The sequence below is a fragment of the Nipponia nippon genome, unplaced genomic scaffold (assembly GCF_047370975.1).
Source record: "Nipponia nippon isolate SJK-2023a ecotype South Korea unplaced genomic scaffold, ASM4737097v1 scaffold_10, whole genome shotgun sequence".
NCBI lineage: Eukaryota > Metazoa > Chordata > Aves > Pelecaniformes > Threskiornithidae > Nipponia > Nipponia nippon.
In genome coordinates this window covers 30,956,032-30,982,765 of record NW_028262291.1, presented here as the reverse complement: position 1 = coordinate 30,982,765, position 26,734 = coordinate 30,956,032, and the positions used below count along the sequence as shown (strand labels likewise).

Sequence of the window (26,734 nt, the reverse complement as noted above, 5' to 3'; positions counted from 1 at the left end):
CTTTTTCCGAGTTTATGTTACACATTTCACAGCATCTTGGATGTAATTCACCAATGAACACAAGAATTCCTTCATAAGCAAGTAGCAGCATGAAAAATTACACGTGCTTTTTCAGCCTGATGAGATACAAAGAATTAAAAAAAACTTTAAGAAGGCATTGGTAAATAAAGTCTTCCTGTGTTAAAATGTAGAGGTCAAGTAGGAAAGTTGATATTTTCCTCCTCGGGTTTTAGAATATTGGAAAACCGTTTAAGAAGGCGAAAATCTTAATTAATGTGAGACAAGGTAGGTTCTACTTGTCTGTTAGGCAACAAAAAGCTGCAAGAGCTGTGCCTGTGGAGCATGAGCTAAGAGGTGCTTCCTATGCAGGGAAGAGATCTAAGTTCCTACAGCGATACCAGGGCAGCAGGACAGTCCCTTTCTCTCAAAATTGATTACATCACTCCCACATACGTGTATAGTTCACACATCAGCCACGATTCAGAGCAGTGATTCTTATTTGAAGCCTTGGAGCCAGGGATAGCACATCTACAAATAACACATCTTTGCTGGCCACACTAAGAATAACGTTGAGAGATTCTGAACAGAATTCCATCCATCTACCGAACACATCCCATGGAGCCAAAAAGTAAATATTTGACAGACTGTAAGACACTTAAGTCCAGAGACATTTGATCACATTGCAATCAACTGCTACCACCACAACAAAAAATAAGTATCATTTCAGAACAGGGTCTTGATATGGAGTATTTTATTGCCACTTCTTTATGCTCCTTGATCACGTAGAAGTAATTTAATTCTGAAATGTCAATTTTATTATTAATTTTTCAGTAGTGTATCTCACAAGTAAATTTTGTGCCCTGCCTCTTTGATCTTCTAACAGCTTGGCAAAACAAACATATGTAGGAAGAAATGACATTCTGTATTCTCTTAACAGTGTATTTAAACTTACGCGAATGAGAGCTGCTGCTCTCTTTTTTCCTATTGTATCATCAATCATTGAGGAACAAGAATTAAGGAATAGGAAAACTGTCATCTTTTAGAAATAACAAAGTCTTAATTGTAATCAATATTTTCTTCCAATTAAATTTATTTTCCTGTATGTTCTACTACAGTCACTGCTGTTTTTTTCTAAAGTGCCATAAGTAAGTTACCCCTCCTTTTTCTTGAGGAGTCATAAATAAGTTACTGTAAAATTACCTAAAGTGTTTTAAATGTTCCACTCACAGCAGTCTTGTGAAGCAGGCCAGTGGCCTCCTTACTTTACAGATAAAGGCACCTCAGCTCTCTTGGCTCTGGATCATTACATTCCTCATAAAGGTAACTGTTCCATCATTTTTAGACTTAGAAAAACTGAAAACAAAGAAGTGAATTTTCCTCGGCCACTCTTTGGCACATTTGACTGAGACCCAGAAATACAGCCCTGACCCCCTCGCTTACAGAGCGAGATGGGCATCAGACCACACGATTCCTTCTGGCTCTCCCATCCTGAGGACACTGTCTCCATCCTTTGCTTTAAAGCTGAACTCCGACTACAGCTGGGAATTCCAGCAACAGCGATCATTCACTCTCCTTTCACTGGTCAAGTGTGGGAAAACTGACAACCTCAACGGTGGAAAACATAACTACTTCCTCCCAGAGAGAGAGCACGTTAATTAGCCAGCACTCCCAGGACAAGACCAATAGGCCATGGCTCAGGTAAACAGAAACACAAATACACATATACACCCCTAACAGCCTATAAACTGCTTGTATACAGCATTATGAGCTGAAAAAGTGTATAAGAACAGGACTCCTACTGTGAAGGCCACCACAGCACTTTTGCAATAACCATTACTTCATAAAGACATCTGGTCTGCTCTTGTAGTTAGTCTTGTAAAAAGATATGTAAACCTTGAAATAAAAAGCAAAGTTAAGCACAAATCCTGGAGCTCATTATCAAGATCTATGTTGATTTCTCCTAGCATGATAAAAATCGAGAATTTAATGAATTAAAAATATTTTTCCATTCACAGTAGTAATGAGCAAACGTTTCCATTTGTGATCCATACAGACATATCTATCTTCCGTACCACAAAAACCCCTATTATAGAGATTATTACACAGTTTACTGTATACTGTATTAATGTATAACTATTATATAACGTATTATACAGTATATTGTATATGTATAATACAATAAAAGTATATAGTAAATGTATAACAATATGTATTATTTAATACAGCTCTGTAGCTGTGCAGGTGCAGTTTCAGATCTTACCACCTAATGGCTGGGCTGTATGGAATTCCAGCATCACAGAATATATGTTGTGCCTTGACAGTTTTGAAGTCAAAAGAACGTTGAATACTTAGATTGTACTTCAGGAGCTCTGACAGTTTTTCATTTCTACTATGTAAGTTCTGAGCTCAGATGATTTCAGTGTCCAGGTTTTATAAATCAGAGCTGAGGTCAGCGCCACCAGCCACGTTCTCATCGGGGAGAGGAAGAAAGCCAAGGTCCCGTAGGTTCGCTGCAGGAAATAGCAGGAATAGACCTGCCAGGCCAGGAGGAGTGCCATTGCCAGGTGAACAAGCACAGCCACGAGGTGTCGGACATGATGGATGTGAGAATGGAAGCTGTGACCCTGGCATCGCAGAAACAGGCACCAGCACAGATAGGCCATTAATGGCAGGTTGAAAAACAACATCTGAAAAGAAGAGCAGAGAAAAATAAGACGATGAGCAAGCCAAGTGTTCTGGGTAACATACATGAGGGCACAGAAAGGTAAGAGCACATAAAACTGTCCCATTCTAAGGGCGCAGTACAATTCCCAGAGCTGGAACCTCAGAATGCACTTCCAAGACTCTGCAGCCAAGAGCTGTGGCTGCCTGTGCCTCAGCCCCAGGCCAAGCATTCCTGCCCACTCCCTTGCAGTGGGAGGCACTGACATGCATCTGACCTTCCTTGGAGCTGGTTCAGAGAGCTAGACTTGGCAAAACACTAGCACGGTAAAAAAGGAAGGTCCTTATGTCAGTTTAGCTCTCTGACCCAGCCCACTGCGGTGTCAGAGAAGTGTTAGCACTGGCATTAGGGAGGGACCATGAAGGAAGCAACAACTTGGTCTGGCTTAAGTCCCAAGGGACTACACCCTCTCTTTCAGACTAATGGCAGCTGGGAGAACCAGAGGGTACGCAGGGCAGACTGCTGGGAAAACTGGACTCCTGTACTTGGAGAGTGACACCTACTGATCTGAAGGTTATTCAGTGTGCAAGGGCTGCCCTGGCCATTCAGTTCCTTTTGCTTAATCACTGCAACCTGTGCATGAGCCAAGGACAAAACAAGAATTTAGAGTGGTAAATCTGTAGAGATGGCCCCGAATCCAGACATCCAGGGAGTCCAAAGCAACACCAAATAGAGGAAAAGAGAAGTTTGAGAAAATAATGCACAACCTCCTTCCTTTCTGCCCTTTAAATTTGCAGAAAGGTAAGAAAGAGCTGTTGTAGACAGGCATGGCCACTAATCTTCTCTGTCCTTCCAAGACTCCTTTCTTTATAAAACTATTTAAAAAAAATCAGAAAAAAATCCCAGAAGAAAGCAGTTTGTCAGCCTTAATTTTTATAAATATGTACCTGTAAAATCCCAACCACAAATGTCATGCCGCCCTGTAAGAAGGAACCACCAACGAACACCCCAAAGGAAAAACAGGCCCCCACCTGGCCATCTATCAGTTCACCTACAAACCAGGGTCCTGAAAGAGAGGAAACCAAACATACAGCACCATCAGAAAATACAATATAGACATGGCCCTTTTTCACATGGCCCTTTGTACTCCTGAGCACAGTGGTTAACTGGGGAAAATGACTTCTCTATTGCTTGTCTATAGTAATAAGCCTAATGTTTTCATCTTCAACGAACAGCAGTCTGATGAATGTTCCTGATGTGAAAGTACCATGGTAAACCAATGAGTTGTGGCATGCAATGAAAACGCTTTTGAGCTGGTTTCATCTCTGTGAAAGTTTTCACCACCACATATAACATTTTCCTTACGAGAGAAGTGAAAAGATGGATCCTTTCAAATGTTGGCCTTTTCCCAGAATTACAGTAAGACATATGAAAGACATGGTCGTAAACAATTCCAGCTTGGCTCAGCTTAGCAGTGAAAATGGGCAGGCTGCACTATGTTATGCATACTACACTGACTGTCAAGAAAGTAGCTATATTTTAGTAACGTTATCAGAGGAGAAATAAGCTAAAATTGTTAGCATCAGAGCAGAGATGTCTTCGTGACATGTCATGTGAAATGTACATCCCATATACTCATTTTACACCAAGGTACAACCAGATCCTACTCAAAGAATAAGTGAAAACCAAATAAAATTTAAAAACACTCACTTTGCTTTCAGAGTAATTTAATAATTTAAGTGTTTAATTAATTCTAGGCTTCTAAGTTAGGCTCTTACAAACAAGGCTTTAGTCTCTTTGGACATTAACTTTTCAAGTTCCACGTAGATTTTGTAACTTAACATAGATTTTCCCCGTTCTCCAAGATGTTAGAAATCTCATTTCTCATCAGGATCTGATGTGTAATTTATAAATACTAATTTATGTCCTCCAGTATTCTAGGTTACTTACCCAGAATGGTGTATAAATTCAGAACCAGAACTGAGTAATAGAAGGTGTTTGTTTTACTGAAGACATGAAGGGAATACGAGGTCAGAGTAAGTAATCCTGGCTTTTCTAAACAGAGACAACATTTAAGAAAAATACACCTGATCCAGGGTGCAACACACATGTACATATATATATATATATATAAAAAAATATTGGTCTTTCTGAAACAAATCTGCACATTATTTACTCATTCTATTAAATAAGAAATATAGAAATAATATTTGGTATGTCTACAGAACAAATGCAAGGGAATGCATTTCTACCATTACTGTGACAACTGGAAGTAAGGAACCGATAAATATAACAATCTATGTTAAAAACAGCAGAAGAAGCTACCGTTCTAAATGAGTACACTTGCTGTATGTAAATAAAACTGAATGACCATTCTATACCCAGAAAATGAAGTTAGCTAGAATGAAAAACATGGAGAAAGTTCATATTAAATGAAAAGTAAGAGACTCAAAACAGTAACTGTGCAAACCGAAACAGGCAAGTCAGCATGGACTAGATTAACTGGATTTTCTTCGATTAAATCTACTTAGTGAGATCTAATAGCAACTCAGATAAAATGAAGGCTAGGTGTTAAAATGGCAGCATTCTGACAAGTATGTGATGTTAGCAAAAAAAGGCAATATTCATTTTCTAACTGAAGCAGACAATTCATAGATTAAGATCAAGAGAGCTTTCCTATAAAAGCTAGCCTTTAGAGTTTCACCTATTACATGGCTGCCCTTCTCACAAAGCATTAACTCCCAGAGGACAAACTTGACCTTTGGAAATCAACAGCTCTAACAAATTTCTTCGCTAATTTGTAAAACACTTGTCACGGTCTACAGCTCTTTTCATTTTTAGCTGCTGAGTTCCATATAGGCAACTGAAAAATCTGTTCTTTTTCGGTGTAAGCAGTTGCTGTAGTTACCTCAGGATGCTACGTGATGATGAATATAAAGGAAGGGACATACACTGACATGAATAGGAAGGGAGGTGGCTTCCAGAAAAATCTCATTAGTAAGGTGTGGTTCAAACAATTGTTTAAGGGATAAACACCACGAGCTTAACAGTATTAATTTTCATTTACCCGATTTATCACAAGCAAAATACCAAGTTATGACAGAACTGATCTTAGTATTATTTTGAGAAAGACCCAAGCCTGTTCATGTTCTGTGCAAAGATTAACAGAAATTATTTTTGTAGATGGCAATCTGTTTCTCCACTCAGGTGACAGAGAATTCTGTGCCAGCTGTAGTGAAACAAGCACATACAGAACTAATACAAAATAAACACATTCCTTTCCCTATGCATTGGATTCTTCAGTGAGAAAATTAAAATGAAACCTTTAGACTTCAATTAATTGAATTTTCCTTTAAACAAAGATACCTGGTCAAGTTTTTAATTTACTTTATTTGATGTATCAGAGGTTTGCTGGGTCCCCTTAAAAGCAAAACAGCAGCCTCTGAGAACCCAATCAAACCCCACAGTACTAGATGCAAAATGCATACGGTGATTAACAGCGCAATTACTTATATACTGTTAGTATACAGATTAATAGTAAAAAAAGTTTACGGAAAATTAGATCCTCTAAAAACCACAGACAAACATTGGTTCATACCTTTGAGTGCTGGCTTTTGGAGGTATCGGAAAACAACAAGCAAGGCGATCTGAATCAGCACAATCAGTCCAAAGAGCACACGAGCCTGAAAAAAGAGTTTTAGCTCTAAGCCAGCCCTGGAGTAGTAGCTGCCTTTGAGCATGCCTTATGGGCACTGACAGAACGATACAGAGATTTCTAACTGAAACACACATTCAAAGCTTGATGGTGTCATTGAACTGAAGAGTAAAAAGAAACTTAAGAGTTTCTAAGTTATTGGACTTGCATCTTACAGACTTGAATTCAGCTGGATGGCTGAAAATGATATGCCTGAATCTTTCCAAAATGGGGTTTGTAAAACACATCCACTGAAAAAGTGTAAATACACTTCCTACGTAAAACATTTTCTGAGTGCTGTACTGAATAAACTGCAGTTCAAGACGTTGTAGAGAATATCGGTTCCTGATTAACAGAACTAATATAATAATTTTGAGCCAATTACAATACTATCTACGGTCACGTGGACTTCCCTGTGTTCTTCTATAAGTGCACCTTAACTATTATGACATGCCTTCTTCGCATGTACTGAGCTGTAACGCTTCTGCATATGACCTGGAACTTATTGAAGTCAATGGGAATTTTTCCTTCCTCTTTGCTAGAGCTCGCTATAATGTCAGCAGCTGATGCGAGACTTTTTCCAGCATTCTTGCTAGTACACATATTGCAACAGATCACAGTGAAGTTTTCTTTGATTTAATGTTTCCTTTTTCTGCTATCTCCAGCAGCTTCTTTTCTACTTCTTGCTTGCACAAAACGTGTGTATACCTATGCCCAAAAATTGACAATTGTAACTAAATCAAGGAAGTCAACACGTTTGCATGAACGATTGCTGCACATTCACGTTTGAAGCGTCCAACTTGAGAAAGGAAACTTGAAATATTTGTGAAATTCCAATGGAGTCATATCTGGAAAAAGCAAACTACATTCAAGTCTACCAGGGATTAGGGAAATGCCTCCTGCAGTCTCTGGGGAAACCAACATGGAATGACAGCTGTTTTGCTGAAAGTACTTACTAGAACATAGTGGTCAGCGAGAAGAATAACAGACGGCCAAAAGCCAAATCTAAGAGAGAGGTTTTCTTCCATAGCAAATATATGACCCCGCGTGCTAATTCTTCCTGAAGCATCCTAGATAGATATACAATAAGAGAGCAATTAGATACCAGTAGTGCACAAAATATCTAGTTAAAGTTGCTAATTATCATTGCAGCTTTTCTGGAAAGATCCAATTGACGCATGCATGTCTGGCATACTGCTGTATTAAATGCTTCTACCTACAAAGGATTACTTACTGTCAATTTTGTAGTTTCAAGTAAACTGGTGATTGTAAGATCATAATCTGAAAGTGCTACATTTGAAGGAAATCTTGTCAGAGATTCAGGAACTCGTGGAAGACAGTGACTATTTATTGGCCACCACCACCACTTGTTTTCTGAAAGCTCAATTCTAGATAATGATCCATCTTAAAATATTTTGAAGCTTTGTTGTGTTTCTTTTTTCTGGCGTATTTGCTAGAAACTGATATTGATAAACAATAACAGTGTTACATTTATTCAACAGTATGATATTTCTGCATGTGTAACACTAACACCTTATCTTCCAGTACCTAATAAATAGTTTATTTATAGTAAAGGATTCAGTATGTTTAGTGTGATTACAGCTGAGGCAATATTTGGACAGTCCCAGAAACAATGTACAGCATTTGAGTATTCCTATTTTCTCCAGGTACCTAACTCAAGTTAACGCTTCATCCTCCTCGCTTTCCCAAAACTATTCCATGGCTAGATGCAATAGTGATTTATGACTGGAGGGGAAAGGAAATCAATTGTTTAAAACTCCCCTTCAGTTATCTGATAACAAGCATGTATTTCCAAGCAAACTGTTGCTATGCAGGCCTGTATAACGCTCTTCAAATGTTACTCAGTTTTGTGCATATGTTTTCATCATCATTAAAAAAAAAGCAAAAACCAAACCACTTACAAAATGCAGCTTTCCCAAGTAAAGCATCACAGAAATCGGTTAACAACCGAGGAGGTAAACACTGGCAGTACAGAAAGGCCATTAAAAAAAAAAAAAAAAAAAAAAAAAAAAGCAGTATCACTCTTGTCCTGTGAGAAATGATGCCTAGCTGGATTCCACCAAGGAGGACAAAGCTGACTTTCCCGTTACTATTGTGGAAATGTGCAGAATGTTAGAACAGTCTGATCGAGTTCTTCAAAGGCCACTTGAAGGTACAAAGATAAAATATAGTTCCAAGAACAGAAGCATTCACTGAAAAAACATTTTTTTTCACCCAGTAATCTAATATCAGTTAAGTCTGATGTCCTGGGAAACAGAAATCGTACTCACTTGTCAGCCTGTAAGAGACCATGAAAAGAACTTCGAACAGATAATCAAAGACAGCATTCCAGTCTTCCAGATCCAGTTCCTTTGCCTTCCGAACTAACATGATGCTACTTCCTATTTTCCTTGATCAAGCCTGATTATTTTTTTCCCCAAGACAACCTTAAAAGTTAATTGTTGCGTTACTCAAAAAAATTTATTTTTGACCAATTACTTGCTCTTCTGTCATGTCTTACTACATTTTTCATGAAAAATAAGAATCCTTTCTTTTGTCCAGATTTTTTATGAATGTTTCAGTGCTCAGCATTCAGCGTTTTTCATTTAATAAATCCTTTGGTTTTTTGCAATCAGACAAATATGAACGGAAGTCTGTTATCATGTATTTTGTCCCTAGTTACGTGACGCAGAAGGGTGATGGAGCCAACAAGACAACATAAAAATTCAATACAAAGAATGCCAACAGGTACCTTACCTGGACAGCCACATCTATGTGATGGAACCCTTCGCTGTAGTTTTGCGGGCTCCACTTCAGTACATAGAGAGGGCCAGACACCTGACGTGCATTCCCTAAGTGAACTCCATCTATATAGACTTTGACGGCGATAATGACAGAAGGAGAGAAGGCCAGAATTCTAAGGAGTGAATAAACAGCAAAATAAACAGATTTGTTACGGGACTTGCAGATTTGTCATTACTTCCTGAAGAGAAGTCCCTAAAGATTATGCTACCTTGTACTTAAGAGTTCAAAAGAGTTAGAAATTAAAATGGTAACATGGTAGCTCTTTCCTACAGTTAAAAAGAGACGTTCTGTATGGTGTTGTGCAAAAGAATACGATAGAAAACTGAGCTGTGGAACAGATGAAAAAGTGGCAGAGATAAGGTCAGGTCAGAAATAATCAGGTCCTGGCAGAAATAATCTTGGAACTCTTGCTGTCAAAACATTTGCTAACACAAGTGGGATGCATCCTCCTGCACACATACAGACACAAAACCAAATACTTGTAGGCGTCTTCAATAAAAATTGCCAGTCTCTCTCTCTCTCTCTAATGTCCTTTGTTGTTGGGTGTGGGTGGTGGTGGTTTTGGGGGTTTTTGTGGTTTTGGGTTGGGCTCCCCCCCCCCCCCCCCTTTTTGCTAGTCAGAATATAACCTCTCAGTCTTTGTAATTAAATTTACGCGAAATAGAGTGGAATGCAAGACTGGTATTACAGATCTGAGATACCAACAAATGTAGCATCATTTGGCAGTGCTTATATTCAGAGAAACGGTGATACTAATATAGACTCAATATATTGCACATACAATTTCTTTCATTTCTGGTAATAAAAAAAGGCATTCCAGAGCATGTTTCAGTCAAATGAAGGAGTCTTATATAGTTATGCTGAACGATTCTACCGGTTCATATATTTAATATAATCATAAGAATGTTCAGCTAAGGTTCTAAATAGAAAAATGGAAAGTAGGTAGACTTAGTAGGATGCTTCTTCCTAACTGAAAAGTATGACAAACTTCTTTTGATTGTAATTCTGTGTATGCAGTATACCTATATATTTCATGCATATTGGTCTAACAGCAAACATAAGATGTTGGAAAGGGCTTAGAAATTTGAAATACAAATGAAAAAAATAAATAGAAAAGGTAGAAATGGAAAGATGGAGAGATTTAAAACAAATATGAAAATTGGCAAAGGCTTAAAATGTTTTAATATATAAGGGATGTAAAACTGAAAGCACAAGAGTCTAAGAAGTCCAAAGTGAATAGAGAAAACACTTAGAAAAATACATAGACAAAATCCTGAAATCAGCGGAGGCAATGTGAATATGTGAGATAGATTAATAACACTGATTATGTGTTAATCTAAGTCTACCAGCTTTGGTTACATAAGAAAGTTCAATTGACTTCAGGGGAAATAACTGCATAAATAAAACAAACATGAATTACTACTATATAATCTCCTTTTATCAGAGACACGATACCAAGCGAGCTCTCAGGAACAATCTTCCAGAGAAAAGTGAATTCTGAGAACAGTGGACACATGCATTTAAAAAAAAAAAGTTTTGTTATACAAATATAGGTGTACATGATAATCGAGAAAGACCGCAACTATTAAAATATAGTTAAATATTGTTCAACCAAGAGATTACAGGATACCTGATATGAGTGGAATAAAGAATTTTGACTAGTGGTTCATGAGCAGAACTGCTGTAAAGGAAGGATTTGGGATTGGTGATGAGAACTACAGGCCATTCTTCAAAGTTAAGATCTGCGAAGCTAAGGAGGTCATGATCAAACGCAAGGATCCGGTACCTATAATAAAAGGAAAAAAATTTTGTTGATACAAACTACTGCATGCACAGCTTCCCAAGTTTCTAAATGGAACTTGTTTGATTTATTTTCCATTTATTTTCTTCTGTAGTTGATGCTATATTAACCAACTCTGCTGTATTAACTGTACAGCTGGTTACCTCTGATCAGGTTCATTTTATTATAAATCACTGAAGCACCACTCAAAATTCCAAATGTCAAGATCTATTGAATTTTGCACATGAATCACATAGATGAACATTATGTTAAAGAATTAAAATATAATGTACATTACTACAGTGTCTGGGTAGGTAGTCTAGTTATGGACAAAGACCCCAGTGTGCTCTATTCCTGTACGCATACAAGTACCTTTCTTAGGATTACTGCAGAATAAAAGCTAATACACTACTAGACATTCCATGTAGCATTGGACTCTCTTTGATATGCTGCTAAAGTAACATTTCTCAGGTAGACTATTTTTGTCGCTAAAATTCTAACAGCTGGTGCAGAGCATGGATATTTTGAAGTAGTGATGCTGAATTTTATTACAATTTATTTTTCTACTTTGAATACTAAACACATACTAAATAGATATTTCAATGTCCTCTTTTAAATTTCTAAATATCAAGAATGAATTAAAAAATTACTTAATTTATCAGAACACTGTTGGTATAGGGAAAAAAAATCCAAAACTTGCAAACAGAGACATTTTTCAAAAGCATTAATAAATAGTAATAACCAGTCAAGCAGATCTAATGCTTCTTTAAAATTCTCCAACCAACATAAAAGGGAATCACAGTATAACCAGGTAGGCTCCATATAGTTTGCTCACGTAGGGTTTACTTACCTCCTATTATCCATCCAGTCTCCCAATTCAAGTTCCAGAGTGCCGCCACGGTGTTGACTGTGCAAGGCTGGCATCAGCCCACCCATTGTATGGAGATGTCCACATAAATAGGCTGTGGCAGAACTAATAAAAGAACATAAAAATTGTGATTATTTGGATGGGAAGGAAATACCACTGCAGAAAACTTGAAAAGAGACAGACAAGTATGTGAAAAGAGGCAAGAAATGTACTTCAGGCTGAACACATACAGGGAAAAAAAGAAAGATCTTACCTCATTAATGTTCGTATTCCTGGGGCTGGGGAGATGATTGTTGAGGTGGGAAAATGGCCAAACCAGATAGTATGATTGCTGTGCAGACTTTCCGTTGCCATCAAAGATAGCTCTTTCATTTGATTCTGAAACAGGCAGGTGTTTGAAAGACAACCAAACAAACCTGTTTAACATTCAGGCTATTTGGAAAGAATAGCAAAAGGAAAGCAGAAAGAAACTAATGAAGAACGCAATTCATCCTTTTTTTTTTTTAAAAACAAACAAACAAAAAAAAAAACCCAGAGAATACTCTCAGTTCCTCCTCAGGGACCTGTGCATGAACAAACCGTACTACTAGACATATCCCTAAAATCTGATGTTGGAAAAAGAAAGTGAATACAAGACACTCAACACCTTCCTTGCAACCAAACACAGGAAAAGTGCAATATAAACAAAGATTTTGGTAAACAATATTTCTATCCTTTCTACTGCTTATTTATATAGTCAAAGATGACACGCTTAAGTTGATTTTACAAACACCTTTACCTTACAATTATCATCCCTAATATCTCTTGAGTTGCTAGATGGCCTTTTATAGGCATGACAGACCACAGAAACTGTGCACCGTATGCTTCAGTCATTTAACTGGATGAACTATGATGCTGAATCTTGAAAATATTACTCAGCCATTGCTGTTAAAGTTAAGCAAAAGTAACACTTCACACAGCAGGTAAAATTTCTCTCCTTTACTTGTTTGACATCCAATATTAAAATCAACCACTTACTGTCCAGAGAGACTCCCAATACCAATAAGATCTCAAGGTCTAACAGAGGAGGCAGGAAAACTAAAACCAGAAAAGAACACAAATCCACTCTTTCACCATTTTGCAGATCATCTTTTAGGGTAACCCAGAGAATCACCAACATATTCTCTTCCCTCCTACCTGAAAAGAAACACTGAAGGGCGTGAATAAAGGAAACAGAAATAAAGGTATATTAAAAAAAGAATGGATTCAGTATACCATTCTGGGTTGATGTAATGGTCTTATTAAGTGAAATTATATTTCCTTTGCCTTTATGAATTTGGGCTTTAAGAATATTTTTACCTAAGCTATGCAATCAAATCACTGATACAAATCTAATTTTCTTTTTTCAAATTCCTGGCAGAGGTTTAATTGTTAGAAGTTACAGGTAGGTTTAATTGTTAGAAGTTACAGGTATCTACCTTTACTTTCAGTTTTGTGCAAAAATCCACAAACAATGCTCTCTGGACGCCTCCTGCTGGGTAATTAGCAAGCAAATGCTTGACTTACTGCAGCCAAAGACAGGAGCTCAACCGCATTTCTTAGCTCCTTGAGAGTTTGTCTGCAAATCTACTGCACCTACTATGGATTACAGTAAACAGTGAGAACAGTACTTGGCGCTCCTACATCACCTTTCATCTAAGTATCACCTAGCACTCTACGAACTCTTAATTAAATGTCGAGCCTCCTTTAGACAAGATTAGAGGGACAACGTTTTACTTTTCATTGAGACCGTTATCACAGGCAAAATATGACATCTGTTTACCAGAACCCAGTAACTCTCTGCCAACACTTCAGAAGAGTATCTCACAAACAATAGCATATCAACAAACTACAGAGAAAAATCAAAGGGAAGCAAAATGTTATCTAAACTGATATGTGATTTAAACACCAGGATTAATGTTATTCTTTCAAAACAATACCATGTAATTTTTATAGTCTCAGAAGATCAGACCTCACTTTCATAAGTGACACATTTCTTTATAGCATTATCTTTCACATTATTCCATTGATAAGTGCAACTCTCTCATCTGTAATATTAATATTAATTAAAAAAGGCATCTAACAAAGCAAAAAGGAGTAAAGTTAGAAAGTTTGGGTTTTGGTTTTTTAAAACTTTACAGCATATAAGGAAATAATTACTCAAGTCTAGCTAAATGCTAAGAAACTACTGACAGTGTCCTTAAAATGTCTAATTTGACATTTTTGTACTGGATTATTTCTTAAAGAGAGAAAACACAGATACAGTATATGTTAAGTGACACATTCATTTTTCTAAATAAATGTCCCACATGCATAATAACTTAAAAACATAAAGACTTTTTTAGATGAACACAAATCTTTCAGAGGATTCTTTTTTATAAAAACAAACAAAAACCCCAAACAAACTGCTATAGAAGTAAAACAGCCAGCAAAATGGAACACCAAGACATAAAATACCATGTTTAAAATTCCGAAGAAATTATAGGGTCTCTTAGGGCCTGGGCTGAGTGTGGCATCCACGCAGATGAATGAATAGTTCCCAAAAGAGGTGGTGTGGATGTAATGGAAAGAGCCATCTTTACGCCAGGCAGAGTATTTCCTGCCAAAATAAAATGGAAATATTGCTGTTAGGAAAGCTTGCAGCAATGACAAAAATGACCTGCGTAGTATAAATGCAAGATTTCTTGCATTAGATCTATCGCCATCTTGTTACTGGAGTAAAGTCTCTTCTTAAAAATCAATGGCATTGAAAAGTCTGTATTTCAAAGAAGATGCATTACATGGGTCACGTATTAAGCAGCAGGTTAGCACACAAACATTTAAAAAAAAAAAAGGTAGCATAAATACGCTTTCCCTGAACAACATGGTACTTTTTTATGGATAAAGGATAGGCCAGCAGCATAAACGATGCAAAACAAACAGGCAAGATAACAGGACAGCAGGATCTCGCACTACTTTAATTAAAGGAGATCTAAAAAGGATAAAGATTATTGCCTTGGGTTTATTGTTGGTACCTGAAAGAATTAAAAAAAAAAAAATTCCTTGCTTACCTAGAAATATCAGGGACATCAAGTCTTGTCTCCGCTATTTTGTTAGAGATCTCTTAAGTTACTCTGATGTAGAATGATCAGCTATTGGCTAATGGAATATGATTTTGAACCAAAGAAATACTGAACCTTTTCAGTTATTTTTCCAAAAGATCCAAACCAGAGACACTACGCTACATGAAATCTTATAAATAGCAAAGAAGGCAGCATTTCCTCTTGCTTATTACTCTTTTTTGTTTCTTACCAGTTCTCCTGTCACCTGTGGAATGTCATTAGAATTCTTCATTCAAAGAGTAAAAGGAGAGAGCAAAAAGGGTTTCTGCTCTTTTGCACGCTACCTGATGTTAATTGAGCTCTCGAATCTTAATCTTAAAATACTCTAAGATAAAACTGTAAACAGGGAAGGACTTAAGACATGTCAACTAATTCCACCTTTTTTTCCCCATGGTTTTATGCTAATAAAACTATATACAATAAATGCATGTAATAATGAATACATATGTTGCTTTCTCTTCTTCCATTAACAGATATTTTCAGTTTTTCTAACTTCTAAAATTGAAGTGCTTTTGATACTTTATGCTAGATGGTAATTGCACATATCTTCCACTGGCAAAGACATGTAACATTCCAACCAATCTACTAAATTGCTCAATTAAGATTAAATTCTGTAACTAAAATGATTGTGAGCAAATCTGAGATTAACTAAAGCTTGGGTTTAATTGCGGAGGGAATTTTTGTTTTCTTCTGAGTTTTTGGGTTGGTTTTGGTTTGTTTTTTAAACTCCCTGCATGATATGTGGAAGCTAAAACATCCCTGAGTTCAGATGATGAGTATAGTTTGAACACAGCCATCCAGAAAACAGTTCACATCACTATTCCTCCACCAATCGGAATAAACAATAGAATTGCCAGAAAGGTTGACCTGAACAGAATAAAAGCCAATATATTAAAAACAATTTTCAGATATAAATCAATACTTCCAATGTCATAAAGACCCTTTCACAATGTTTATTTTTTTGAAGTTAATGTTACCTTTATGAACATCACGAACTTCATTAAGAAAACTGGAAGCTCAGTATCATAATCCTAAGATTTCTGCCTTTAGTCCCACTTAAGAATGTGTGTGACAGTTGAGTCATCCTCTACTCATGCTGTGGACATAAAATAGGAACCCATGTTTTTGTGTAAAAATATTATTGTATTTCAAAAGAACTGCTGTTGCCTTTAATTTTAATACATAATGAACACCAGTGGTGTGGAATAACTGTTTTCCCTAGCCTCTGGTTTTATATCTGCAAGCTACAGCGCTCTAAGGTGTACAGCAAAGAATGAATTATTTGTTCAGGATCACATAAAGGCAAACACACGGTGCCTTACTGTAGCTCAGGAGAAGGTTAAAAAAAAAAAAAAAAAAAAAAAAAAGACATTGTCCTTTTGACTGTTTAACTTTACAGGGGTGGGGGAGAAGAAAAGGCTTCCACAAGACTCTGCTTCATTCCGCCATATCTTTTCTCTCTTCCTAGCGTGTGGCACATTTACTAAAAATTTTATTAATCTTTATATTTTATTAATGCATCAGATTAATAAAATTGTCCCTGTAAAGGTAGTCCTGCCTTTAGTGACACTTAATAGCTTTTGAGGACTCTTAGTGCCTTTCTTCAGTCTTAGAAAGTATGATACATCTCATTACAGTTTCTTTATTTTGCTATGATGACAGACTATAATGAAGCAAAAATCATTATGAGAACAGAGTTGTTTAGCAAGAGACTGTCAATTAATAAACAAAGACTTTTTCACCTGACTCAGAATTTCACTCAGAAATTCTTAAGTTGGTTAAATTGCTTTGAAATTTCACCCTAATCCTTTTCAATCCTTTTTGCTATCGGTGCATCTTCAGTGTGGACGAGAGGCAGGTCATCCATACATCTTTCCAAACAGTAAGCTTGTCCAGGCCAAACAACAATTCAGGGATGATACAGCAAATTCACTGGTGCTACACCTTCCCATGCGTGTCACTAGGACTTCTGATAGCAGCCTTAAACTAGAGTGGAAGACTGATACTAGATTGTCACGTAGCCACAACTGTGGCAAAAGATGTAGGCATATGCACTGCACTAGCACATCCAAAAGCCTTATTAGCACCACACATTCATCCCTTCGTGGTAAATCCACATGTGAATTCCATGTTCTCCTGCAAATGCAGCTGCTGTAGGATCCTATCCCACACAATTTATGGGAAAATGTATCTGCTCCTGCTAGGCCACACAGAACTGAAGCAAACTGAACTATCAGATGTTTAATATGTGTTCTTATTGCAAAGTGGATGGCTTAAGAGGCTAAATTAAAGTAGAATTTAGATTTCCAAGTCCTCCTCCAGTTCCAAAGAGTCAAAGCTGAAAGCACCACCAAAATTCTGAGACAAGATTTTGTGTTTAGATGTGAAGGGCAGGAGAAACTGAGAAGTTAAACACGAGTTACAACTGAGGCTACCTTTACAATGCACAAGCAAAATAACTAGCTGGAGAGGGGAAAGTTTCCTCGCCTATCTTCACATTTAAATTTCAAGCATGTTCCTCAAGAACATTTGTCCACCCATCATCATCTTCTGCCTTCTTGCTTCTCTACTTTCAGTTTTCTAAAATGCCTCAGATGTGAAGAAATGGCTCAGATAAAATTTAGACCCATATAACATGAAAAGCCCTTTTGGGCATGCAGAAAGAACATTTAAAAAGTGAAGTTTCCTCTTGCTTTCTTTTTCTTTTTTCTTCTATTTTAAGGAGGAAAAGCATTCTTTGGGAACGCTGGTTTTAGAGAAATATATCACATAACTGTTCTGAGGAAACTGAACACATACTGCACAGAACATTTCCTAGACACAGGCAGATTTACAATATATTCAATTACAAAACACAGAGGGGTAAGAGATAAGAAGTCTGTGCAAAGAATTCTCTATTTTCTCAATCTATTCTGCTCTACTAACTGGCAATAGAAAAGACAGCGGGAATAGCAAATATAATCGTGGACTATAGCAAAGTCAGTGAAAAAGCATATATGTGATAACTGAAAACAGAATATTGTTTAGTGAGTTTGACCTTGAATATAATGGCATCTGTATGGTAAATAAAAGTACCTGTAATAATTCTGAACGCTATCCAGGTATGGAATGTTGAATGAATCTGTAAGGGAGAGAAAAAGGAAATAAAGAAACTTTCAGATCAAACTGATCATTGACCTCTGTATTTTATTTCCTAATGTTGAGATAAAGCAGTCTCAGCAGGCACTGAAGAAGCTGTTTTTTTTTAAAATGCATCGTTGACAAGCAGACTGTCTAACTGTGCAGAAAAGACATTATATACTCGATGCAGTTGACATAAAAGTGGGAATAGTTTTCTCATTTAAGTTTCAATTCAAAGATAAAAGTTGTTGTGGGAGTGTAAATTGTCATTTAGTGGCTAAAAGCTAACCATGTGTCTCCACTTTGGCCATAAAGCTTTTCAGAAGCTTTTTGGATTGGGTGCATTCTCCATAAGTATGACCTAACTCATCCAAGGAAAATAAAGTAGCAATAGCATCAGAGAATAGCACGTGTAAAACAGACAGCAACTTGGGGACGCTTGTACTACAACTGGGGTCCACCTCTCCACTAAGGCTGGTAACAGAAGCCTAATAGGGAAATGGGACTAAAATGTCACATATGGGCTGCATTTGACAAAGCACGCACTTTTTTCCCCCAGCGCTAGGCTTTCTAGTTTTGTCCTTCCTGTAACAGCTGGCTTATATAGCCTACAAGATTGTTAGCTTGTGTTTGAATGCTTAGAATGTAGCGACAACTATGATGTGTACAAAATTCCATGAGTTCTTTCTATTCAAAAGAAACCCAATTTCCTTTAATTGCTGAATGTGTGATACTTTTTAAGTTAAACCTGTGGGGGGAGGTCCATGAAAAGTAAATTGAAACTATTCCTTCAGTTGGGTAAGGTTACAGTTTGCCCCTCCATTAAAAGATGGGGTATATAAACTAATGACCTGGAAACTAACATCTGAAGCGATGTTCTACCACTTGCCAGGCAAAAGCAATAAATGGAGACTCTTACTTCCCTGGTACTAAAACTCCAGCAAGTGCCTGTAAACAAAGCGTGCCCTCAGTAGAGCAGACATGTGGATGGCAAGCCCTTCTACTGACTCATAACCACCACTAACGTGCTAGTAAATACTAACACTTCACCTCTATAACTTGCCTAAGTCAGCTCTGTAATCACAGGAAAGAAAGAGATGTTTCGTTTCCTTCTTACCATGATTCCCTTTGATGTCTATCCACTTGGTTTTTTCCATGACCCTTGATCTCTTCAGGATTGACTGGTAAGTTTTCCATTCTGCTTCTACCTGCTCAGATCCCAGTTTATCTCTTGTCTTAGCATCTGTCAGGTCACCTGAAAGTGTACAAAGGTGAGATATAACTAGAGGCCTACACAGCTTACACAAATACTGTAACTAGGCAAGCATGCAATCCAAGGTTCCCAGTGTATGTGGCTGCAGGCCTCCTGTGTGCAATCTGGATGTTCCTGTCATTTGGTCCAAGAGGTTACTGTAAGGGTAAATGCCTTCTAAGGCAGATGCGGCAGCCTGTTCAAACATCTATCAACCACGTCACTGCAGCACTTTTACTAGTGCCATGCCAAAGTAAAGAAAATCGTTACGCATTCATTACACTTGAAGATTCTAGTCAGAGAAGCTTTGTTTAACTTCACACCTTCTGCAACCCCTCAAGCTCCAATTAAAGTTCGAACCATTCCCATTCCTGTTCATATAGTAATGCCTCCCTGCGTTGCTAGTTAAAAGATGAATGCTAACTATTTCTGAACTCTTAACTTAAAAAGCAAGCAGCAGATAAGTAACTCTCTGTAGAAACAAAAGTCCAGGTCTAGCATTAAGATTCTAAAGCCTTGCATATAATAACGGCTCAAAGTCTTTTCGAGTTGCTTGCCAAAACTTAATCCGTTTCAATAGCAATAGGAAGCTATCAAATGAAAGGACAAGGCTTATTTCACCTGTCTGGGTATGATATGTTCAAATGGAAACCAGCAATGAAATCTTACATCAGTTCACAGGTGAATTTCATACAAATGAGCAGGGATTGTTCTCAGAGAGAAACTGGCTCTTAATGACTAATCAGAGACACTGCTCACTTCTGTAATTTCAAATACAAAGAATGATGTAGAATCACTACCAGGAGGACAAGAAGAAAGGTAGCTGCTAGCAAGGACTAAGGTGTAGCGAGAAATATTGGGAAAACAATAGCTATATTGCATAATTATGTCTTTGTTATGTATAATACACACTAAACTCACCATCAGACTCAAGTCATTGAACAAAAACTAATTCTCTGGAGTTGAGAAGTTATTCTCTTCCGCTTCTAGCAGTCTATCTTCAGCTGCAGTTCCACTTCCATTGCTTAAGGTACCTTAAGGCTTTAAAGTTCTCTCTTGAGATCCTAGAATTTTGCTTATTTGCTCTTCCTTTGACAGCACACTCAACAGGGAATTCACACTTTTGAATTGCTTACCTGTTGCTAGAACAAGTGCTGGCTGAATTATGTCAATTGTTTCAGAACAGAATTTTTCAAAGTCAGGAGCTCGTCTGGGATCCCGAAATCTACTGATATGAATATCCGACACCTACAAAAGAGAAAAATGAAACACTGTCCCAAGCAGAGGGTTATTGCTGCCCAGGTTGTTCTGCAAAGCCAAGTACGTAACAATGCAACATAAGGGCAGTCATAGTGATTCATATCAGCGTAAGGGATACAGAAAGAGAAGTGGATGACTAGGGGAGAACAAAAGCAGAGCAAGCATATGATATTGCATCTCTAACCCCTAAAATCACATTTACATCAAGAAGATTTCCTTAAACCTAAGGGCATACAATAATATGGGGAAATACTTAGCTATCTACAGTAAGTTTTGATGGCTCTAAGTGGCCTGTTGACTTTCAAATTCTGTGACCTGGTGCAACACAGTGATCTTGCTGCAAGAGAGAATACTAAGTAGTTCTGCAAAGCAAGAATAGGTTAAAGTTACCTAGGACTTCAAGCATACTGATAACTAATTTGGTACCTGGTGTGACATTTCCAGTAGCTGGGTGGAAGGATTTCTAACATTCTACCCGTGCATTTTAATGGAGCTAATGAGTGTGTTTAGATCCCATTCCATGTGCCTTCATGAAGGCAAAGATTGCCCAAGAAATGATGATACCACTTGTACCTAACTGTAAAAGACGCAGTTCATTTCTGAACCAAACAGTCAAAGCCCTCCCATCAGAAGAGCCATATGGGGCAGGATGGGGAGAATAAGAAAAGTAAGATTTTTCTTTTTTTTAATATTGTGTCTTTTCAGGTCTGTCCAAAATAAATCTTGAGTGAATGCTTTCAATTCCACTTGCCATTCCACTTCAGTGGAATTAATAAATTATCCTCCTCAGTTTAGACAAATGGTATTTGACACTCAAAAAACAGTGAGCGTGTGCTCATGGCCATCTGACAATAACACTAACTGAGAATGAATGTAAAATTTAACGTTTTTCTATTCAATAAACCTGGCTCTTGTAAAGCTTTTTCCTTTTTGAAAAATCCAGATAAAATACCTTGGAGACAAAATACCTTAGCTTCTACTTATTCAGTCATTTGAACATGTAGAAAACATTGCCTGAATACAATATTTTAATTCTGCTTAGGAAAATTCCCCATTTGCTCACATGGCACTTTTGCCTAGATCAGAACTGGATGCTAAAAAAGGTAAACACTTTCAGACATAACCTTAACTTCATTTTTATTGATACACTCGAGCTAGTGTGAATCAAAGAGCAGAGTAAAACTACCTTGGTACATCAAACCTAAGGTAATCATTGACAAGGACACAACATCTTAACTTGCTTCTCCTCAGCCTGTGAATTCATCTATCTCAGCAAACAGAGAAAATAAAAACAACTATTTTTGCTGTCTCCAGATTCTTGAGCAAAAAGTCTTACAAGAAACCTTACTCCTGTTCTACCAAAAACTACTGAGAATGTAAATTTCCAACCTTTTAGCAGACAGTGGTTGGGAAGCCTGATTTTCCACAAGGATCTTCCCACTTTTTTCCCTACTATGATACGAGTTTAAGATTTACAAAAGGCTTTTCTTGCAAGTTCTAAGAGTTACGGTATTCTGAGACTTCTGAGAGCTGGGACTAAGTTTCTGTCATCACTAAAAGCCATGAAATATGAAGATCTTGGGAGTGGAGCTTCTCCCATTTTTTTTTTTTAATTAACTTCAAAAGATGTCCCAATAAAAGGGAAGTCAGTGGACAAGGGGAAAAGCTTACAATGCTCTTATTTAATTTCCCAAAATGTAGGTAAAAGCCCACTTGCTGCATTTCTCTCTTTCTCCTCCCTCTGACTGATATGGACACTTGGCCTCTCTCATTGCATCTTAGGCAGCAACTTCCATCAAAATGGGTTGGAAGAGTCTTAACGGTGAGGAGAAATCACCATCCACGCTCCTTATCTAGAGAAGATGTGGGTCAGGAAAGGCAGGCATTAACAAGGGAGAGTTACAAGGCCTACAGCAAAAGTAGAATGCATCCAGCTGACAGAAACAGTAGAAAAATCAGCTGTAAGCTTATCAAATATTGAACTAGAGTGCCTATTAGGCACTGGGTAAGAAAGGAAGTTCTGCTGTAAGAAAGGTGAAAGAGCCATTAATACAAGATTATAGTACAAAGATTGCAGTTTAGTTCAGTTTAAGAACAGACAGTCCTGTAGATGGGAGGAAAAACAAAGCAGGAACTGCTGGGGGCAGACCCGACCATCTTGAGCTCTATCCAGTGACCTATGCTAGACCTATGGAGTCACCAGGGAGCCTGAAGCCTGTTTCCCACAACATCATCAGGCACAATGCTACATTTAGTGCTGGATTTCCAAGTTAGGTCAATGATAAAGCAGCTGTTAAAGGGCACATCTGAAAGAGAACATAACCACTTGAAAGTAAAGCCAAGTCTCAAATTAGCTGTGCCATGACCTATCCTTGGGAGAACTCCACTGGAAGTAACACAACCAGAGACAACATGGCAAGAGAAGTATGGAGCTGTGCATGCTGCTTGTCAGTATAGCTCTGCAGCTGCTATATGCTGCTATAGTTGACTCTCTTCAAGATAGCAGCTCAAGATAGGGGCTTTATCTACATTAATTCAAGCATATCTCTCATCTGGAAATCTGTTCTGCCGTGGAGATAAGTCTTAAGTCACTCAAGGAAAAATTTCTGGAAAAACTGACTTTGAAAATACATAACAATTGGAGAGAACAAAAGCACTAATAATACGCCAGCTTATGCGCCAAGAGCACTGCCTACAGCTAATACATTCAGGCAAAGTGTCCTTGAATTTGAGAATAAAAGCAGCCTATTTGTTAGAAGGTTCGGCACGGCAACCCCCGTGACACCTCAGCCATCGATTACCTGCAAATATGTAAACAGCTCACGGTGAGTTATACACTAAGTGCTTCAGGAATGCTCTGGGGGGAAAGAGTCAGAAAAGAGGCCGCAGAAGCACCCAGACGTGACAGTTTACTCCCAAGACTACGCCAGGTTAATCTGGATTTTATGTTCAACCCAGAAGCAAAGCTGTGTACATTCAACCTAACGTACATCACTCGTGCTGGCCCAGTACCTTCTATTGCTAAAAGTTTGTGGAACTATTTTCTCAGCCATACAACTTTTCTGAGTTTTGGAAGGGGAAAGGGACAGGCAGAGCCTGCATTTCTCACTGGGATATTGGATAACACCATACCGGGTACTGATGCAATACATAGGATAGCATAATGATTAGGTGAGTTTTAATTACCCACTTCTACCACGCACACCTTATCTTTTGGGTGGTCTAGCAAACCGGCCAAACACCTGTAACTGAGGCTTGACTGCGAGCCTCCGGGACAGCGAAGGGGACGTTTACCGGGAGAAGGTGCCACAGCTGCCCACCCAGTGCGGGGGCACCGCCGCTGACGGCCCCTCGCTCGCCCCCCGCGCCCCGCCTCTCCACCTCCACCCAGCTCGGTGGGCTCGCACAGCGACCTCCGCCGCCACGGAGCCCCGAAAAGCGGGGGACGGCCGTACCTCAGCGCGGCGCCAACCGCCGCCGCTGGTGGCGGGCCGTTGCTCGGCCACGCCCCCGCCCCCCTCCACTCACCTGCACTACCCACAGCAGGTTGGCGGCCTCCGCCCCGGGAGCCGGCTGAGGGGCCCGCGGGCGCCGGCCCACCGGCAGCGGCGTCCCCGAAGGCGCGTAGCAATCCAACAGCAGGGCCACGGCGGCCGCTGTCAGCAGCCCCACAGCCAGCTTCAGCATCCTGCGCCGCGCTACCACCGTGCGCCCGCCCCGGGCGGCCCCCCGCCGCCGGGCAGCGCCGCTGGCTGCAGCACTTCCGCGTCGCGGCCCACCTCCTCGGCTGTCGGGCCGCCCCCGCCGCTCGCCTGTGGCTGGCTCGCAGGAGCGATACCAGCGCGGGCAGCGGGTGGGCGCGCCCCGCCTTTTGGCGGTTTTCTTTGGCGAGGGGTGGGATCCGCCCGAAGCTGCCCGGCCGCCCTCGCCCTGGCCAGGCAGCTGCCGGCGGCCCTGGGCCGCCCCCCTGCCCTGGGTTGTGAGCCCCAGCTGCAGGGGCGCCTGGAAACGCCGAGGCTGAAACGAACCAGGCCGAAACCTTGTCTGAAATCTGCCGTCGGCGTTGGTCCGTCAGCCGTTTTCGTGATCTGGGGGGGAGTGTGTACCGTAAGGAGGCCTCCGGCCATTTCTTCGGTCAACAACGGTCGGGACAAAAAAAGAGATCAGTGTCTCATCTTGCTTTCTTCCAAGTACGGCATATAAACATTCACTCTTTCAGTATTTATAATTCTACCTGCTCATAAATCTAGGTAATTGACTTTTTTTTTGCTCCTGACATACCTAAAAAGTCTTTTTATGGTCTTTTGAACATATTTTTTTTTCATATACACCACTTTAAACCTTACTATAGCAACTGTACAGTTTCATAATTGCTAAGTTATTTTTTGCTATCAACTCTCTGTGTTCCCAACTGCAGCCCACATTTACTGTTCAGGTTTTTTTCCTTACCATCTCAAGCATGAGTTTAGCTGAAAAAGCTCCTGTCACTTTACATCACTGTCTTCTTTGGTATTTAACGACGTATTCTCAAACAACTTTTCAGATAGTTAGACGTTTCTAATTCAATATTGCTTAATTGTCATTATCTTATATAATTTGTCATAGGACAAAGATTTAATTTTTAGCATTGATCAAGAAGACACTTTTCAGATCAGTTACACTTTATTACACCCTTTTTTCAGATGTTCTTGATAATTTACCTGTTCTTTTGTGGGACTTAAGGTGTGTTTGCTTCATTTTTTTCAGCTGCCTTCCATCTTGCTTCTCTGCTTCCTACTTGCCCCCAAAGAACCCCCCAAATAACTGCTTTTAAATCAACAGTTAGCAATCCGTAATCCTGGTAATCTTGGGGAGTAATCTTGAAAACTAGGGTTTGCTCAGTTTCTTCCTGGAGCTCTACCATTTTATTTAAGCACTAGCAGGACTGCCAAGCTTCAGCATTTTGTCTCTATTAAAATTTATCTGAATTCATTCTTCTTATTTCCTCTATTACTTTAGTATCCATGGATATCTTGGTGTTTTGTGCCATTTCTGCCTGGGTAGTGCTGCCAGCTTGTTTTTTCAGAGGTTTGCTGCCACTTGTTTTGCTGTCTCCGAGCATATGTGTGTTCCAAATCTTTCTTTTTTGTATTATTTTGTTTAATAAGTCTACAGTTTTGTTCAGCTAAAGCAGCTGGTTTACATTAGCATAACTTCTTCTAAAAGTCCTGCAGTAAAGTAAAACCATACTGATAGTTCAGCTAAAAGATACGGCCATGCAAGACACTCGTCTCACAGCAGAAGGGATTGCAGGCAGCCCTCCCGCTGCTTGAGCGCATTTGTTGCTGTCTTGGAATCACAGTCTTGCTTCTCTTGCTCGACTGCATCGGAGGCTGGATTATACAATTGCTACTGTTGATGCTAAAACATGAGGCGGACTCCAGTGATCACAGTCTAAACTTGGCTGTTGTGCAAACAACACTGCTGGCAAGTGGTCGGCCATGCTATCGAAAAGGATTGAGTACAGATTTGCAACACGTACAGGCAAAACTACATGAAGCTTCGAATTGATCGTTACGTGGCTCAGTGGCAAAATTCACTTTGTCTTTTTTTACGTCTCATGCCTAAACCTGTCTCAGTGACAATATCTACACAGTAATTTTAAGTGACAGATTTCAATAAGGTGAATAAGTCTGCAGTGACTTCTTAAAATGAAGATGAGTGGTGGCTACTACAGAAGAGCTACAGCCATATGTTCTGAAGACTTAAGAGAAGAACTTCGAGAGTACCTGTGGCCAGGTACAGTGAGAAAAATCTATTGAATATACCTGAAAAGGTCACCTGCAAACTTTATCCCATCCATACTGATAACTGAGGAACATGGAAAAGTTGCTTGGAGGCTTGAAACAGTAAACCTGCAATGCAAGGAGGCAGTCTTCTTCAAAACACAGACAGCAGACATTCGATAGGGGGTTACTATGTATGCCTGCAAGGTCCAAAGCTATGGCTATTTGCCTGTTTACCCAGCCCTAGAAAGGTACACACACAGGGAATTGCGCAACCGGACTGGTTTGCAACAATCTGGAAAACTTCCAGCAGCACTTAGGCCAGGTCTGTCACCCACCAGCCAAGTTCCTAAATGCCCTCATCTTCTGCGAGAATAGCAAACACAGAGTACCCAGAACAGTTATAATA

The 26,734-nt window shown here is 39.1% G+C and overlaps 1 protein-coding gene across 1 annotated transcript; it reads right to left on the bottom strand.

Moving 5' to 3' along the window:
• Positions 1–188: 188 nt before the first annotated feature.
• Positions 189–24,391, bottom strand: TMEM62 (transmembrane protein 62). Its single transcript, XM_087746343.1, has 14 exons — positions 24,089–24,391; positions 20,437–20,548; positions 19,166–19,303; positions 18,004–18,049; positions 14,285–14,426; positions 12,063–12,187; positions 11,792–11,914; positions 10,792–10,947; positions 9,114–9,273; positions 7,313–7,426; positions 6,261–6,345; positions 4,613–4,717; positions 3,610–3,728; positions 189–2,687 (listed from the first exon to the last, which is right to left on the bottom strand). The coding sequence occupies exons 1-14, from the start codon at positions 24,245–24,247 to the stop codon at positions 2,361–2,363; spliced, it is 1,911 nt and encodes a 636-aa protein (XP_087602469.1). The 5' UTR covers positions 24,248–24,391; the 3' UTR covers positions 189–2,360.
• Between the last annotated feature and the right edge of the window lie 2,343 nt (positions 24,392–26,734).

Bases quoted from the DNA above. Each gene is read 5' to 3' on its own strand.
- TMEM62 (XM_087746343.1), bottom strand. From the start codon at position 24,247: ATGCTGAAGCTGGCTGTGGGGCTGCTGACAGCGGCCGCCGTGGCCCTG. The intron at 7,427-9,113 runs GTAAGGTACCTG...ATATCTATCTAG, and splicing joins ACATAGATGTGGCTGTCCAG to GATGCTTCAGGAAGAATTAG. The intron at 3,729-4,612 runs GTAAGTAACCTA...CCTCTCTTTCAG, and splicing joins GAATTTATACACCATTCTGG to GACCCTGGTTTGTAGGTGAA.